Below are 15,176 nucleotides of genomic sequence, written 5' to 3' on the forward strand. Positions count from 1 at the left end.
TGTGCAATTTATTTAATTGAGAATACATATACTTACTTGATCCAAGCTCTTAAACAGGAGGATGTCTATGCAGGCTTCCTGCAATCTGTGTCGCTGATCATCTGTTTTTGGGTTGATAATCTAAAATAACAGTAAAATATAACAATCAATTGGTTTTTGACCAATAGACAGATCAGCAGTACTGACTTAGCCCAAAAACTTAATCTACAACCGCAGTGACATTTTTTCATACTCCCAGCTGAGCAAGGATTACATATACAGTATGCAAGTAAATTATTTCTAATAAACACAGATAAATACTGGGGACATTACCCTTTTTTCCGTTTCATCGTCTTCTTCATCTGGATTATAGGCTTCTGCACACACTATAATACAAAAGAAGGATCCGAAAAAATTACCCATAAAGTTCCATATGTCCCCAACGTTCTATAATAGCAGACATTAACTCCTTAAGTGAATGAATGGACAAACTATTAAAGTCACTAGTTACACTAGCAGTAAGCGCATCCGGCTATATCAAAAGGAGGCACAGAAATGTCAGGGTTTTTAGTCATTTGAATACTCTTCATAACTTTTTAATGTTTTCCATGCATTATTCTTTAGTTTTGACAAAATACTACAAACAGTATGAGGGTATGTAAATGGGAGAAACATTCTTCCATCCATTACAAAACTACTGTATATACATGGTTTTGAACTGAGAAATTATTTCATAGAATGGACAATGCCTTTTTTGCAAATCTATTATAGTATGTACTAACTCCTAATTGTTTGTGATGGCGATGTGCTGTCTATACTATAGTTTATACAATACATAAAATGCAATGGATATAGTTTGACATTCCCCAGTTACTCCAGTAAGTGACTCCGTCATGAATCTGCTTTTAAAGGAAACCTGTCAGCACTTTTGACCACATCCATCTGCTCACATTGCAATGTAGCAATATGTAGCTGATGACACTGATAGAATAACATACAAAACAAATTTTTAATGAGATGCCAATGAAAACACAGGGCAGTCCAGAAGAAAAGCAGAATCCTGGCTTCAGAAATGCACTGTGTATAAAACAGCACCAAGCACCTAAGTACTGTATATTGTCTGACATGTCTAGTGTTCATACCAGCACGACCACCCCATGTCAATGGTGGCCGACATGCAGTGCAACATGCAGGGGCTCTATCTAGTGATCAGTGTTCTGTACTGTCTCCTTGTACAATCGTTCTCTGATGTCACTTACTACCTCTCTCGGACATCACAATGGACAAATTTAATAGGTCATATACATAAACCTCTTTCTAAGCAGCAACACGTGCCAGAGTATTAGGTCCCTTCCTTACTCCACCACACAAAATTGTTATCAATGAGGTTGCCTATTTGTACACCTCACCTTTGATTGCTAGGGTACGTGCACAATGAGTCTTTTTGCTGACTTGTTGTAGCAGAAACTGAGTAAAATCAGAAAAAGTTTTTGAGAAGGATTTGGACTTCAGTGTGAACCCCCTAATGAAGTAGGGTTGAAACGCGTGTCGGGGTCTGAGGTGGAGGCTGATGTGGTGACACATTCTATTAGGTTGTAAGCTTGGAAGCAGGGCCTTCACCCCTCCTGTAACTGAATTACAGTCATGGCCAAAAGTATTGGCACCCTTCAAATTGTTAAAAAAAAAAAATGAAGTATTTCTCCCAGAAAATTATAGCAATTCCACATGTTTTGTTATACACATGTTTATTTCCTTTGTGGTTATTGGAAGTTTGGAACAACAGAAGAAAATAGAGAAAAAGAAAAGCAAATTGGACATAATTTCACACAAAACCCCCAAAATGGGCTGGACAAAATTGTTGGCACCTTTCCAAAATTGTGGGTAAACAACTCTGTTTCAGGCATGTGATGCTCGTTCAAACTCACCTGTGGCAAGTAACAGGTGTGAGCAATATGAAAATCACACCTGAAACCAGATAAAAAGGGGAGAAGTAGACTCAATCTTTGCATTGTGTCTCTGTGTGTGCCATACTAAGAATGGAGAACAGAAAGAGGAGAACTGTCTTAGAAGACTTTAGAACACAAATTGTTGAAAAATATCAACAAACTCAAGGTTACAAGTCCATCTCCAGAGACCTTGATGTTCCTATGCCCACGGTGCCTAACATAATCAAGAAATTTACAACTGTAGCTAATCTCCCTGGATGTGGATGGCTGAGAAAAAGTGATCCTACAGGATTAGGGTGCATCAGTGCCAGTGCGAACTATCCATCGACATGTGAATGAAACAAAACAATATGGCAGGAGACCCAGGAGGACACTACTGCTTACACAGAGACATATAAAAGCTAGATTGCAGTGTGTCAAAATGTACATGAATAAGCCAAAATCTATCTGGGAAAGCATCTTATGGACAAATGAGACCAAGATTGAGCTGTATGATAAAGCACATCACTTATTGTGGAGGTTCAAAGATGCTTTGGGGTTGTTATGCTGCCTCTAGCACTAGGTGCCTTGACTATTTATCATGAAATTTGAAGATGTAGTGCCCAATGTCAGAAAGCTGGGTTTGCATCCTAGGTCATGGGTCTTCCAGCAGGATAACGACCTCAAATGTACTTCAAATAGCACCCAGAAATGGATGGAAACAAAGTGCTGGAGAGTTCTGAAGTGGCCAGCAATGAGTCCAGATCTAAATCCCATTGAACACCTGTGGAGAGATTTTATAATTGCTGTTGGGAGATGGCACCCTTCAAATATGAAAGACATGGAGCAGTTTGCAAAAGAAGAGTGGCCCAAAATTACAGTTGAGAGGTATAAGACGCTTGTTGATGGTTATAAGAAGCAACTGATTGGAGTTATTTATTCCAAAGGGTGTGCAACCAAATATTAAAGGGAATCTGTCACCCTTTTTTTTCGACTATGAGCTGCCGCCACTGACATCATCAGGGGCTTATCTACAGCATTCTGTAATGCTGTAGATAAACCCCCGATGTAACCTGAAAGATAAGAAAAAAGAGTTAGATTATACTCACCCCAGCATCCGGTCCGATGCCTCCCATCTTCATACGATGCTGTCCTCTTCTTTCCATCCTGTTGCGGCTCCTGCACAGGGGCACTGCTCTGCCCTGTTGAGGGCAGAGCAGACTCCTGCAGTGCGCAGGCGCTGGGAGAGGTCTGGCGCATGCTGACTGCAGTATTCTGCTCTGCCCTCAACAGGGCAGAGCAGTGCGCCTGCGTCGGAGCCACGACAGGAAGGAAAGAAGAGGTCAGCATCGTATGAAGATGGGAGGCGCCGGACCGCAACACTCATCGGACCAAGACCGGACTGCCTCCCGTGAGTATAATAAAACTCCTTTTTCTTCTCTTTCAGGTTACATCGGGGGCTTATCTACAGCATTACAGAATGCTGTAGATAAGCCCCTGATGTCAGTGGCGGCAGCTCATAGACCAAAAACAGATTCCCTTTAAGTTGAGGATGCCAACAATTTTGTTCGACCCATTTTTTGTGTCTTGTGTGAAATTATGTCCACTTTGCCTTTTTTTCACTGCTTTGTTGTGTTGTTCTAATACATATGTGGCGCTCCCAGGAAAATGGTCGCCACAGTGGCATTACCTTCTTCCTAGGAAGTGTGATGTCATGCTTGGAAGCAATAAAGGGTCTCTCTATCAGGTAAACACAACACACAGCACAGTTCCCACTCCAGGCCGACAGGGGGAGCTCTGAACCAAAACTGGGGAAATTAGTTAGTTCGTGTGAGGAGGGAAACGTGTGTGGACGTGAGGAGACGAGCTGGAAGATTGAGCAGAGTTCAGGCTCACTTCTAGCTGTAGCGCATGGTCTGGAGTCTGGTCTCCAAGGTTGTACGGACACTGATGTTCCTGCAGCAGAAACCGGAGGAATAGGAAGCTGTAAATGCTCTGTTCCCACATAAGACTCGGAGGCACAACAGCAATGTGTGAGCCAGAAGAAGGAGGCTACATATGTCTGCCATAAGAGGGAGTTCTAAAAGAGAACAAGTAAGTGGAACTTCAGTGTAACACAGTACTGCAAGTACCTCAGAAAGCGCTAGAAAGGAGACTATACAACCCATCTGCATAGAGAGATTCCTAAGTTGCTTGCAAGCTGGATAGCCTCTGTACCATCTGTAATCTGGACCCTGGACTGCACTTACAAAGCACAGTAAAGGTAACGGAAAATGCACCCTGTTGTGTCATTGCATTCTTCCTGCAAACCCTCCAGCACTGCTACATCTCTGTGCCAAACACTACAACCTCTTCCTCAACACCTATTACCACTGCCCTGGGACAACAGCTCTACCTGTGGGGAGCTATTATATCTTGCTGCCTTATACCATCTGTCCCAGAGGATCTGCCTGCAGCGTCGGCTCAACCCCTTCATTGCCGAGCACCACAGGTGACGTCACGTATCATCCACTTATAAGCTTTAACAGCCACTCTTAACCCCTTTTACATGGATGCCCAGGGCCACGGACCGGGTCACCGTTACTGTGACACTTCCCTCTGAGATACCGGCCCGGTACCGAGTACCCCACAGCCCTGGCTGGCGACCCACATACAAAGGAAATAAAATTGCGTATAACAAAACATGAGTAATTGAAATAATTTTCTGGGAAAAATATTTCATTTTCTTGAAGAAATTCAAAGGTGCCAACACTTTTGGTTATGTCCTCCTTAATTGTAAAGTGCTGTGGAATATGTTGGCACTATATAAATAAAAATCATCATAATTATTATTATTACTGTATTTTTTTTATTTTTTGGGTGTTTGATTATAATGCATCTCTAGATTTTGCTTTCATGCATTACATTGCACAGAATCTCTATATATTTAACTCGTACTGTTGCATTGTAATTAATTTTCTGGATATCAATTTGTCCCTATACATATTATCATCACTTATTGGTAGTATTATGCCATTCTTTGATTTGCTTTGCATTTCTTTATTTTTATTATTTTGTGTCTCCCATTGGCCTCCCCTTGCTTTCATTGTTTTTATTAATTTTTACATTTTATTTTTGTTGAGTAGTTTTGTAACGATAAAATATTTATTGCATATATACACGTATCTGATTTCAGATTAAATGGGAGTATCCTGAGCTAACGCTGAGCACTTATATCCGTGTTTCAATCTGAATCTCTGTGATTCAGACAAAATCATTCACTATGAGGCAGTTAGTTATGTTGTACTTTGTATGGTGGGGTCGGTCTTTTTAGAGGTGCACAAAAGAGTAGACACCATGTAAAATAAAAGTTTACTATCTACTTGAATATAGTGAATGGTTTTATCTGAATACTGTTTTTCGAGATTTAGATGGAAACCCAGATGATGGAGGGAGCACCCTCCCTATCACAACTAGAATTGAGTGAATATGTTCGGAATCGATCGCCGAATCTGTATTTGCCATATTTGTGTCATATTGGTACCCTATTCGTGCCAAAATTATGTTTGGTTCCGAACATATTCGTTCATTTCTACTGACTTCAATGACGTTCATCTGTGTTCGGCGAATATTGCAAAAACAATATTCGCCGCCGATCATAACCGGAACCAAATTTTGAAAAATTCACTGAATTCTAATCACAACCCTCTAGATGCTGTGATCATGATTGACTGCGCATCTAGACTCTAAAGCTGTGTTTCTCAACTCCAGTCCTCACGACCCACCAACAGGTCAAGTTTTCAGGATATCCTTAGCATCGCACAGGTGATTTCAACACCTGCTCAAGCATTAATTCCATCACCTGTGCAATACTAAGGAAATCCTGAAAACATGGCCTGTTGGTGGGTCTTGAGGACTGGAGCTGAGAAACACTGCTCTAGAGGATTAAACAGCCAAGGACAGTGCTGGCTTCGTGGCTGCTGATGAAGGCAAGGCTGTCAGTTAAGCCAAGTTCCTGCAGAAATTGTGGCATTAAAATCCCTATTTTCTCCTAAAACAATGTTCTACATGAGATAACACAGAAATGAAAATGCGTGGCTAAGTATTTTTAATTTATACATAAGGGGAGACCTCTCTCAAATTCAGATTCTTTGGAATCAAGAGTTAAAATGCCACAAAGGGGACATGGCATAAAATATATGCAAACAGAAAACTAACTGGAGTAAAAGCCCCCAAACACATAAATAGCCAAACAATCATTTAGGATAGCTATCTTTCTATACTCTACTACACATAGGAATGGTTAGCTTGGCCAGGCTTTCCTGTGTTCTCCATGAGAGAAATCCTGCCAGACACCTTTGGAAGTGGCTTATCTCAGCACCGAACAAAAGGATTGGCCACTGAAATTCAACAAGTTGGCTATTTTTCTCCCCCAATGTCATCTGTTGGAGTAGAGTTTGAAGCATCCCAATAAACACTAAAAAGTCAGCCTATCCCACTAAAATAAGTGAGTTCAGACAAATTCTATCTAATGTCTATAGGGTTCTTAGAATGCGTAGCCAGCAGAGTCTGGGGCGCCTAGTTGATACAGGGTGTATGAAACAATTCTTCCACGACATCTTTTCAAAACGATTTGATCTGCTCATCAGGTCCAATCCAATAGTAAATAATGCAAACAGGACCATGATATATATTATATATATATATATATACTGCTCAAAAAAATAAAGGGAACACATCCTAGTACATTCTGTTGGGTAAGTGTTCCCTTTATTTTTTTGAGCAGTATATATATGCAGTATATATATATGTATGCAGGGTGGGCCATTTATATGGATACACCAAAATTAAATGGGATTGGTTGGTGATATCAACTTATTGTTTGTGGCACATCAGTATATGGGAGGGGGAAAACTTTTCAAGATGGGTGGTGACCATGGCAACTATTTTGAAGACGGCCCACCCAAGGGTATCCATATAAATGGATAAATGGCCCACCCTGTGTGTGTCTATATATATATATATATACAGTGGGGCAAAAAAGTATTTAGTCAGTCAGCAATAGTGCAAGTTCCACCACTTAAAAAGATGAGAGGCGTCTGTAATTTACATCATAGGTAGACCTCAACTATGGGAGACAAACAGAAAAAAAAATCCAGAAAATCACATTGTCTGTTTTTTTTTCATTTTATTTGCATATTATGGTGGAACATAAGTATTTGGTCAGAAACCAAATTTCATCTCAATACTTTGTGATATATCCTTTGTTGGCAATGACAGAGGTCAAACGTTTTCTGTAAGTCTTCACAAGGTTGCCACACACTGTTGTTGGTATGTTGGCCCATTCCTCCATGCAGATCTCCTCTAGAGCAGTGATGTTTTTGGCTTTTCGCTTGGCAACACGGACTTTCAACTCCCTCCAAAGGTTTTCTATAGGGTTGAGATCTGGAGACTGGCTAGGCCACTCCAGGACCTTGAAATGCTTCTTACGAAGCCACTCCTTCGTTGCCCTGGCGGTGTGCTTTGGATCATTGTCATGTTGAAAGACCCAGCCACGTTTCATATTCAATGCCCTTGCTGATGGAAGGAGGTTTGCACTCAAAATCTCACGATACATGGCCCCATTCATTCTTTCATGTACCCGGATCAGTCGTCCTGGCCCCTTTGCAGAGAAACAGCCCCAAAGCATGATGTTTCCACCACCATGCTTTACAGTAGGTATGGTGTTTGATGGATGCAACTCAGTATTCTTTTTCCTCCAAACACGACAAGTTGTGTTTCTACTAAACAGTTCCAGTTTAGTTTCATCAGACCATAGGACATTCTCCCAAAACTCCTCTGGATCATCCAAATGCTCTCTAGCAAACTTCAGACGGGCCAGGACATGTACAGGCTTAAGCAGTGGGACACGTCTGGCACTGCAGGATCTGAGTCCATGGTGGCGTAGTGTGTTACTTATGGTAGGCCTTGTTACATTGGTCCCAGCTCTCTGCAGTTCATTCACTAGGTCCCCCCGCGTGGTTCTGGGATTTTTGCTCACCGTTCTTGTGATCATTCTGACCCCACGGGGTGGGATTTTGCGTGGAGCACCAGATCGAGGGAGATTATCAGTGGTCTTGTATGTCTTCCATTTTCTAATTATTGCTCCCACAGTTGATTTCTTCACTCCAAGCTGGTTGGCTATTGCAGATTCAGTCTTCCCAGCCTGGTGCAGGGCTACAATTTTGTTTCTGGTGTCCTTTGACAGCTCTTTGGTCTTCACCATAGTGGAGTTTGGAGTCAGACTGTTTGAGGGTGTGCACAGGTGTCTCTTTATACTGATAACAAGTTTAAACAGGTGCTATTACTACAGGTAATGAGTGGAGGAAAGAGGAGACTCTTAAAGAAGAAGTTACAGGTCTGTGAGAGCCAGAAATCTTGTTTGCTTGTTTCTGACCAAATACTTATTTTCCACCATAATATGCAAATAAAATGAAAAAAAACCAGGCAATGTGATTTTCTGGATTTTTTTTTCTCAGTTTGTCTCCCATAGTTGAGGTCTACCTATGATGTAAATTACAGACGCCTCTCATCTTTTTAAGTGGTGGAACTTGCACTATTGTTGACTGACTAAATACTTTTTTGCCCCACTGTATACACATACACAGTATATATATATATATATATATATATATATATATATACACACTAGCTGTTTCCAGCCAGCTAACGCTCGGCACGCTCATTGCTATCTAATTAACGCTGCTGGTGATTAAACTAAAGTAAATAATGACAACATTCAATAGCGCTTACGCAGGTGGTAAATTAAATTAAAATGAAGTTAATAATAATCATTAAAAATCTGAATACTAATGATACATTTTATTCACAGTGTAAAATCAAAAACAAACTGGATTCAGTAAGATGTGCGTTTTGTGGGGGGGCGGGAATATGTGTGGTGATGTGGTGGGGGGCCGGGATTATGTGTGGTGATGTGGTGGGGGGCGGGACTATGTGTGGTGATGTGGTGGGGGGCGGGATTATGTGTGGTGATGCAGTGGGGGAGCGGTATTATGTGTGGTGATGTGGGGGGGCGGGATTATGTGTGGTGATGTGGTGGGGGGAAGGATTATGTGTGGTGATGTGGTGGGGGGCGGGATTGTGTGTGATGTGCTGTGGGGGCCGGATTGTGTGTGATAATGTGGTGGGGGGCGGGATTGTGTGTGGTAATGTGATGGGGGGGATTGTGTGTGGTAATGTGGTGGGGGGGGCGGGATTGTGTGTGGTAATGTGGTGGGGGCGGGATTGTGTGTGGTAATGGGGTGGGGGGCGGGATTATATGTGGTGATGTGGTGGGGGGCCGGGTTTATGTGTGGTGATGTGGTGGGGGGGCGGGATTATGTGTGGTAATGTGGTGGGGGGGCGTGATTATGTGTGGTGATGTGGTGGGGGGGCGGGATTATATGTGGTGATGTGGTGGGGGCGGAGCTTCTGTGCAGGGGGCAGGATTAGCGAGTAATCACGATGCCTCTTATATAGATATATATATACATACACACACAAACAGAGAGAGAGTTCAAAATTACACAGAAAGTATATCATGAGAAACAATGTAAACACACTGATTGGAGACATTGAACTTATGAAGAGGGAGGCATTTTAGAGAAGTAATTAGATATAAATTATCTGTAAAGTCTGACTTATAATACAGATTTGATATATCAATATTGATTTATTTGGAAATTCCCACATGCCAAACTGTTATTAGAAATTACTTCTTTTCTTTTCTTTGAGTTAGAACAGAGCCGGTGCCCCTGCATGTGTCACCTTCCACCTCTCAGCAGGGATGCCGGTATGTTCACCCACCTTGCCACACTGATCGGGACACCATCATCTGTCTCCTCCCTGGGCCTGCTGTGTGCAGGTCCCTGCTTCTTAATGGGGGCCACGTGCACTTTTGAAAATGTCCTCAGCCAATGGCTGGCAGGCATTAGATATTTAAGGCACCTTCCTCAAATGGGAGGTGCCTTACCAACATTAGTAACAGTGAGCTTTCTGCTGCCTAGTTGTAAGGTCCCTGTACTCATAATCTCTGAGTCTGATCCTGTCCTTCCCATATACTTGACCCAGTTCACCCAGTCTGCTGTAATTATACCCGAACCCGCTCTGCCTGTGCTTACTCCTGTTCCTAACCTGTTAGAACCTGCAACTCTGATCCCATACCTGTGGCCGTCCTATGTTCCTGTACCTATCTTGCTTGTGCCTAATCCCGCATCTGTCTACCAGCTGCATACCTCCTGGTAACCAGTTACTGGCAAGTCTTGCTTCCCTATCCCCTTGGGGGTCAGCTGCCATGGCTTCGGGGTCTGTCCTGGAGTAGCATCTGGCATCCACTTGGGTTCAAGTCTAACCACACCATCAGGGGCTCTAGTGAAGAACCAGGTATTTGCTTAGTTATGCTCCTCCAGGCTCTCCCCAGACTGTGGCACAGTGGTTCCACAACCACATGCGTAACACTTTTTGTGTCACATTAGTCATTTACATAATCATTTCACTGATTGCCTTATACTAATGAGATTTTTAAGAGACCCCGTCAGCAGATTTATGCTACACTAACTACAGGCATCATAAAATCCCTACAGACTCCCTCTTTATAAAGAACTGTGCTTCACAATTAAATGCTGCAGTGTTTCTCACAGTAAACACAATTTGAAGAGTCAGAGTCACAAGGCTTCCCGCCTGCTTCTTCCTGCCCAGATTGGCTTTACTGACGTGTTTTGGTGTTTGAGTATTGAGGAAGACCTGTCAATGAGGTGGAGCTTTGCAGGCAGAAGGTGGAGAAAATCTGCCCAGTTGACACTTTCCTTGCTCTCCTTAAAATGATGGTCCCAATTCATCAATTGCACTTTTGTAGTCACTTTTCTTTTCTGTCTTGTGGTTTCTGTTGCTGGTTCTTGGACCAAATTCTTCAAATTGACGCATGCGATGCATGAATTTTGCAGTCTATATTTTTGCCCTTGCTTTGTCTTGCGACTTTTTAGAGCAAAAAAAATCACTTATTTTGCTAAATCAATCCGGGGAGAGGAAACTGGAGTACATTTGCAACAAACTTTGCAACTTTTTAAAAAGTTGCAATTGATCAATCAGCAAAAACATCTGTAAACTACAAACCTGTCTGATGATGGCGAACATGTAAAACATTGATAAATACATAAAATGGACTTTAAAAATGGCAAAAATTAAAAGTATTAGGTACAAATGAAGAACACATGAAAAACACCAGAAACTAGATAATAAACAGACACAATGTAATAATGAATCAGGGCCTAGGTTTTCTCTTAAATGTTGCAATAAAAACCTATCTGCTGGAATAAGGATGCCCGTGGGCAGCATGTATCATCTCCTGGCAGCTTCCCTTTCATAGAGTTGTGTGGGAGTTGCTTAGCAGGCTATTTAAGTACTAATGTGCTCTGAAAAATGTAAGCTTATGCTCTTCTCTTTTACTATGCCAGTGATGCTTTTTTTATTAGATCTTTGTGAGTAAAATAAATGTTATACTAGAAGTGCTTGATGTCATCTTTTTTTGAATATTTCGTGTGAACCAGTGTTAGTGGGACCTTGATCTGTGCAGTTCAATAAGAGACACAAATCTGGTTTAACCCCTTTACCCTGCAGTTTGTTTTCACCTTTCTGACCAGGCCAATTTATTCAATTCTGAGTCTGACCACTGTCACTTTATGAGATCATAACTCTGTTACACTTCAATGGATCCCACTGATTCCGAGAATGTTTTTTCATGACATATAGTACTTCATGATAGTGGTAACATTTCTTTGATATAACCTATGTTTATTTGTTAAAAAAATACAATTTGTTGTACAATTTCTCCTGAGTATGCCGATGCCCAATATTTGGAGGAAAATTACTTTTTTGAGTGCACGGCAGTGCTCGGAAAGGAAGGAGTGCCATCTGACTTGTTGTATGCAAAAATTGCTGGAAAAATTAGAGGACGCTATGTCGCATTTGGAGAGCCCCAGATGTGCCTGAACAGTGGAAACCCCCAAGTGACCCCATTTTGGAAACTAGACCCCTCAGGGAATCTATCAAGATGTGTGGTGAGCACATTGAAACCCCAGGTGCTTCACAGAAGTTTATAATGATCCGTGAAAATAAAATAATCACATTTTTCCACAAAAATGTTATTTAGCACCAAATTTTGTATTTTGACAAGGGGAACAAGAGAAATGCACCCAAAAAGTTGTCGTGCAATTACTCCTCAGTTCACCGATACCTGATATGTGGTCGAAAACTACTTTTGAGGCACAGTGCAAAGTTCGGAAGGGAAGGTGCACCACAATTTGTTGGACTGGTCTGAGGGTGCCATGTCACATTGGCAGAACCCCCGATAAGTAACCCCATTTTACAAACTACACCTCTCATTGAATTCATCTAGGGGTGCAGTGAATATATTGACACCACAGGTGTGTCACAGAATTTTATACCATTGGGCAGTGAAGACAAAATAATTTACATTTTTACCACCAAGACTGTGTGTTAGCCCCAAATGTAACATTTTCATGCTGGTAAATGGGTAAAAATGGCACCAAAATTTGTCCCACAATTTCTGCTGAATGTAGAAATACCCTATATATGGCTGTACAGTTCTGCTTAGCTACACGGCAAGACTCGGGAGGAACGGAGCGCTATTTGCCTCCTGGAGCACAGATTTTCCTAGACTAGTTTGAAGACTCCATATACAGAGGTGCTAGAAAAGCAACCCCCTATGGATCAATTCACTTTAATGAGGCGAATGAGTTACTCTGGACTCCATCTGGTGTCTGTTCAGCATTGTCGTTCTTTTCAGAATTGCACAAAACTGTGGTTGACCGCACTTTTATGCACGCCTAAAAAGACCGATACCGCAAGATCACAGGTCCTATTGTCAAGGTGAAAATATATTTTCTTATATAACTTTTATACTTTTATACTGTGAAACAATAAGTTTTTCCTAATTGCTTGCTAATGCAAATGTAACTGTATTAAAGATGGCTGCCAGTGTTCACTTTCACTTAAATTCAGTGTCTAAAGAGTTAAGTTTCATTTCTCCTAAAAAAAGATAACTCAGGAATGTGAAGAAGAAGTAACCATCGGGAGACTTTTTGACGAATCAGAGAGAGACTGGACACTAGATGTATACTGCATAAACCCCGCCTAATGCACGCCTTCCCCTAACACTCAATATAGTATTGTGTATTTGTAAATAAAGCCAGTTGTTGTACTGCTCCTGACAGGTGTGGATGCGGGACATTAGCTAAGACTGAATCAGCTGCGTGTCTGAGTCATTCTTAATTGGTACCAGATGTTTTGCGCTCGCACAATGATTTGGAATGACTGGTGAATGAGGATTTATTGTCGTTTACGACCCCGACAATTTGGAGCCCAACGGGGGGCGTGGACAGTGATCCGAGGCTCCTCTGGACCCATGCCTGGATGTCTGTGGATGATACCTGTAGTGGCTGACCTCGAGGACTGATCACCCTCCAAAACACGGTAAGTGAGATCATATACACTGTATGTGTCACACTTGCTAGTGTCTCAGCCGTTATTGGTTTGTCTGTGGTCTCCTTGGGTCTGAGGGGTGACTGGTCGAGTGGTGAGACTGAGTGCGATCCTGTGCCACGCTCTGAACCAGCAACTGAGAGACGTCGCATTCTGCGCGTCCTCGTGTACACCACACCTCCTCCACCGGTCATTGTACTCCATTTAACCACCCTACCCGTGACTATTGTCTAGTAGTGAAGTGGAGTGATAAATTGAGCTAGTTGCAGATTGTGGGGCAACTTAGAGGAAGGGATAGGAGACGCAGCCTCTGTGATATTGTACCAACTAGGTAATTAAGACGTCCCGAGAAGGGACCACCTGTATTTCTGTGGAGGGCTCTCACTAGGAGACCGCCTCCCGACTGTTGGAATATCGTGGCAGGATAATCTGGTAATCACTGCTGTTCAAGGTTAGGGAAAGGAAATATTGAGCGCGAGGCTCTTTTCCTAGTACGTCGAACGTGAGGCTCCGTACTGTGGAACATCAGTGTTGATATCGCTACCAGTGGTTTTTCTGCAGAGAACCATAGTATTCTGTAAGAGTCATGCTGCGTATCTTAAAGCAGAAGAAGTCTGTGCCCCACAAGTTAGATGAGGATGCTGTGGAGGTCAAGGCAATAGTAGCGTCACGGGAAGGCAAGAAGGCAGTCAAGAATGTTGAGAGATTGTATAAGCATGTAGGATTGCCCTCGTCAGGGAGATTACAGCCGGCTATGTGGCATAATCTCATAGAGAACAAACGAGTCATGTTGAAAGATAAAGGATTGTTAGAACAAGCACAAGCTCATCTGCGAGTTGCGCGAGGCTTGAAGAATGAAGGATGGAAAGAGATTGATGGGGAAGGAGGATCAGACAATGCGGAACCTGTGTTTGGTTATAAAATGCCTTTGAACTGTGATCTTATAGATTGTAAAATGGCCGCCGTGCCACTGATGATGAAAATGCAGTCCCAACCACCGCCCTATAATGGCGACAAGACGAGCTCTCCAGAAGCGTGGGTGTGTCCTGTTTGTGGCGTGCAGAATCCAACCTGGGTGGAAACCTGCCGTGTGTGTGGGGCGGGCCGTCCTTGGGGTTCCGCCCAGACCATGGACGGAAGTGGGGCATGCCACGCCTCCACCGGCAGCCATCTTGGTGCACCCGGAATTCCTCCCCAGCCACTATGTCCGCTGGTAACACTTTCCGGCGAGTACTATCAGGGACCACCACTTCCTGAGAAACCTCCGGCACCGACCGATGCTGTTCCCACCTCTAATGTTCCTGTTTCTGTTCCGGCCTCTGGGCCTAGTCTCCCGGTGCAACCCACTGTGATATTTGTAAATACACCTGGTCAAGGTCCCTTCACTCTTGATGCCCTGACCGGCAGTACGGCTTTCCGGTCCGTAATGCGTATGAGGCGCCAAGCTATCGGAGATGATGAGGGATCAGAAGATTCTGACAATCAGGTTGCTACAATTCCCCCTGCCCCGCCACTGCTATTAGGTCCGTTCGAATCCCCCCGGCCCGGAAGGAGCCCACTACCTACCCCTCTCAACAAATCCTCTAGGTTGCCCCATGACCCTGAAATCTGGTTCCCCTGTCATTCACGCTATTACATCACACCTCAGGGCTCCCAGATTCTTTTCTCAGTGGGGTATGGGGACATAGTTACCCACCAGGTAGGAGCCATAGTGAACCCAGCTAACTCTACCCTGTCGCATAGAGGTGGTTTGGC

General features: G+C 42.9%; 1 protein-coding gene across 2 annotated transcripts in view; it reads right to left on the reverse strand.

Annotated features, from left to right (window-relative positions):
- PRKAR2B (protein kinase cAMP-dependent type II regulatory subunit beta) overlaps positions 1-15,176 on the reverse strand; it is a 146,335-nt gene that overhangs the window by 36,966 nt on the left and 94,193 nt on the right. For both annotated transcript variants that reach the window (XM_073573573.1, XM_073573574.1), the window contains exons 3-4: positions 313-365; positions 37-120 (exon numbers count right to left, since the gene is read on the reverse strand). In XM_073573573.1, coding sequence (XP_073429674.1) covers positions 37-120; positions 313-365 — 137 coding nt within the window. The remainder of the gene's footprint in view (positions 1-36; positions 121-312; positions 366-15,176) is intronic.

This window comes from Dendrobates tinctorius, unplaced genomic scaffold (assembly GCF_039654945.1).
Source record: "Dendrobates tinctorius isolate UK_male_01 unplaced genomic scaffold, ASM3965494v1 ptg000035l, whole genome shotgun sequence".
NCBI lineage: Eukaryota > Metazoa > Chordata > Amphibia > Anura > Dendrobatidae > Dendrobates > Dendrobates tinctorius.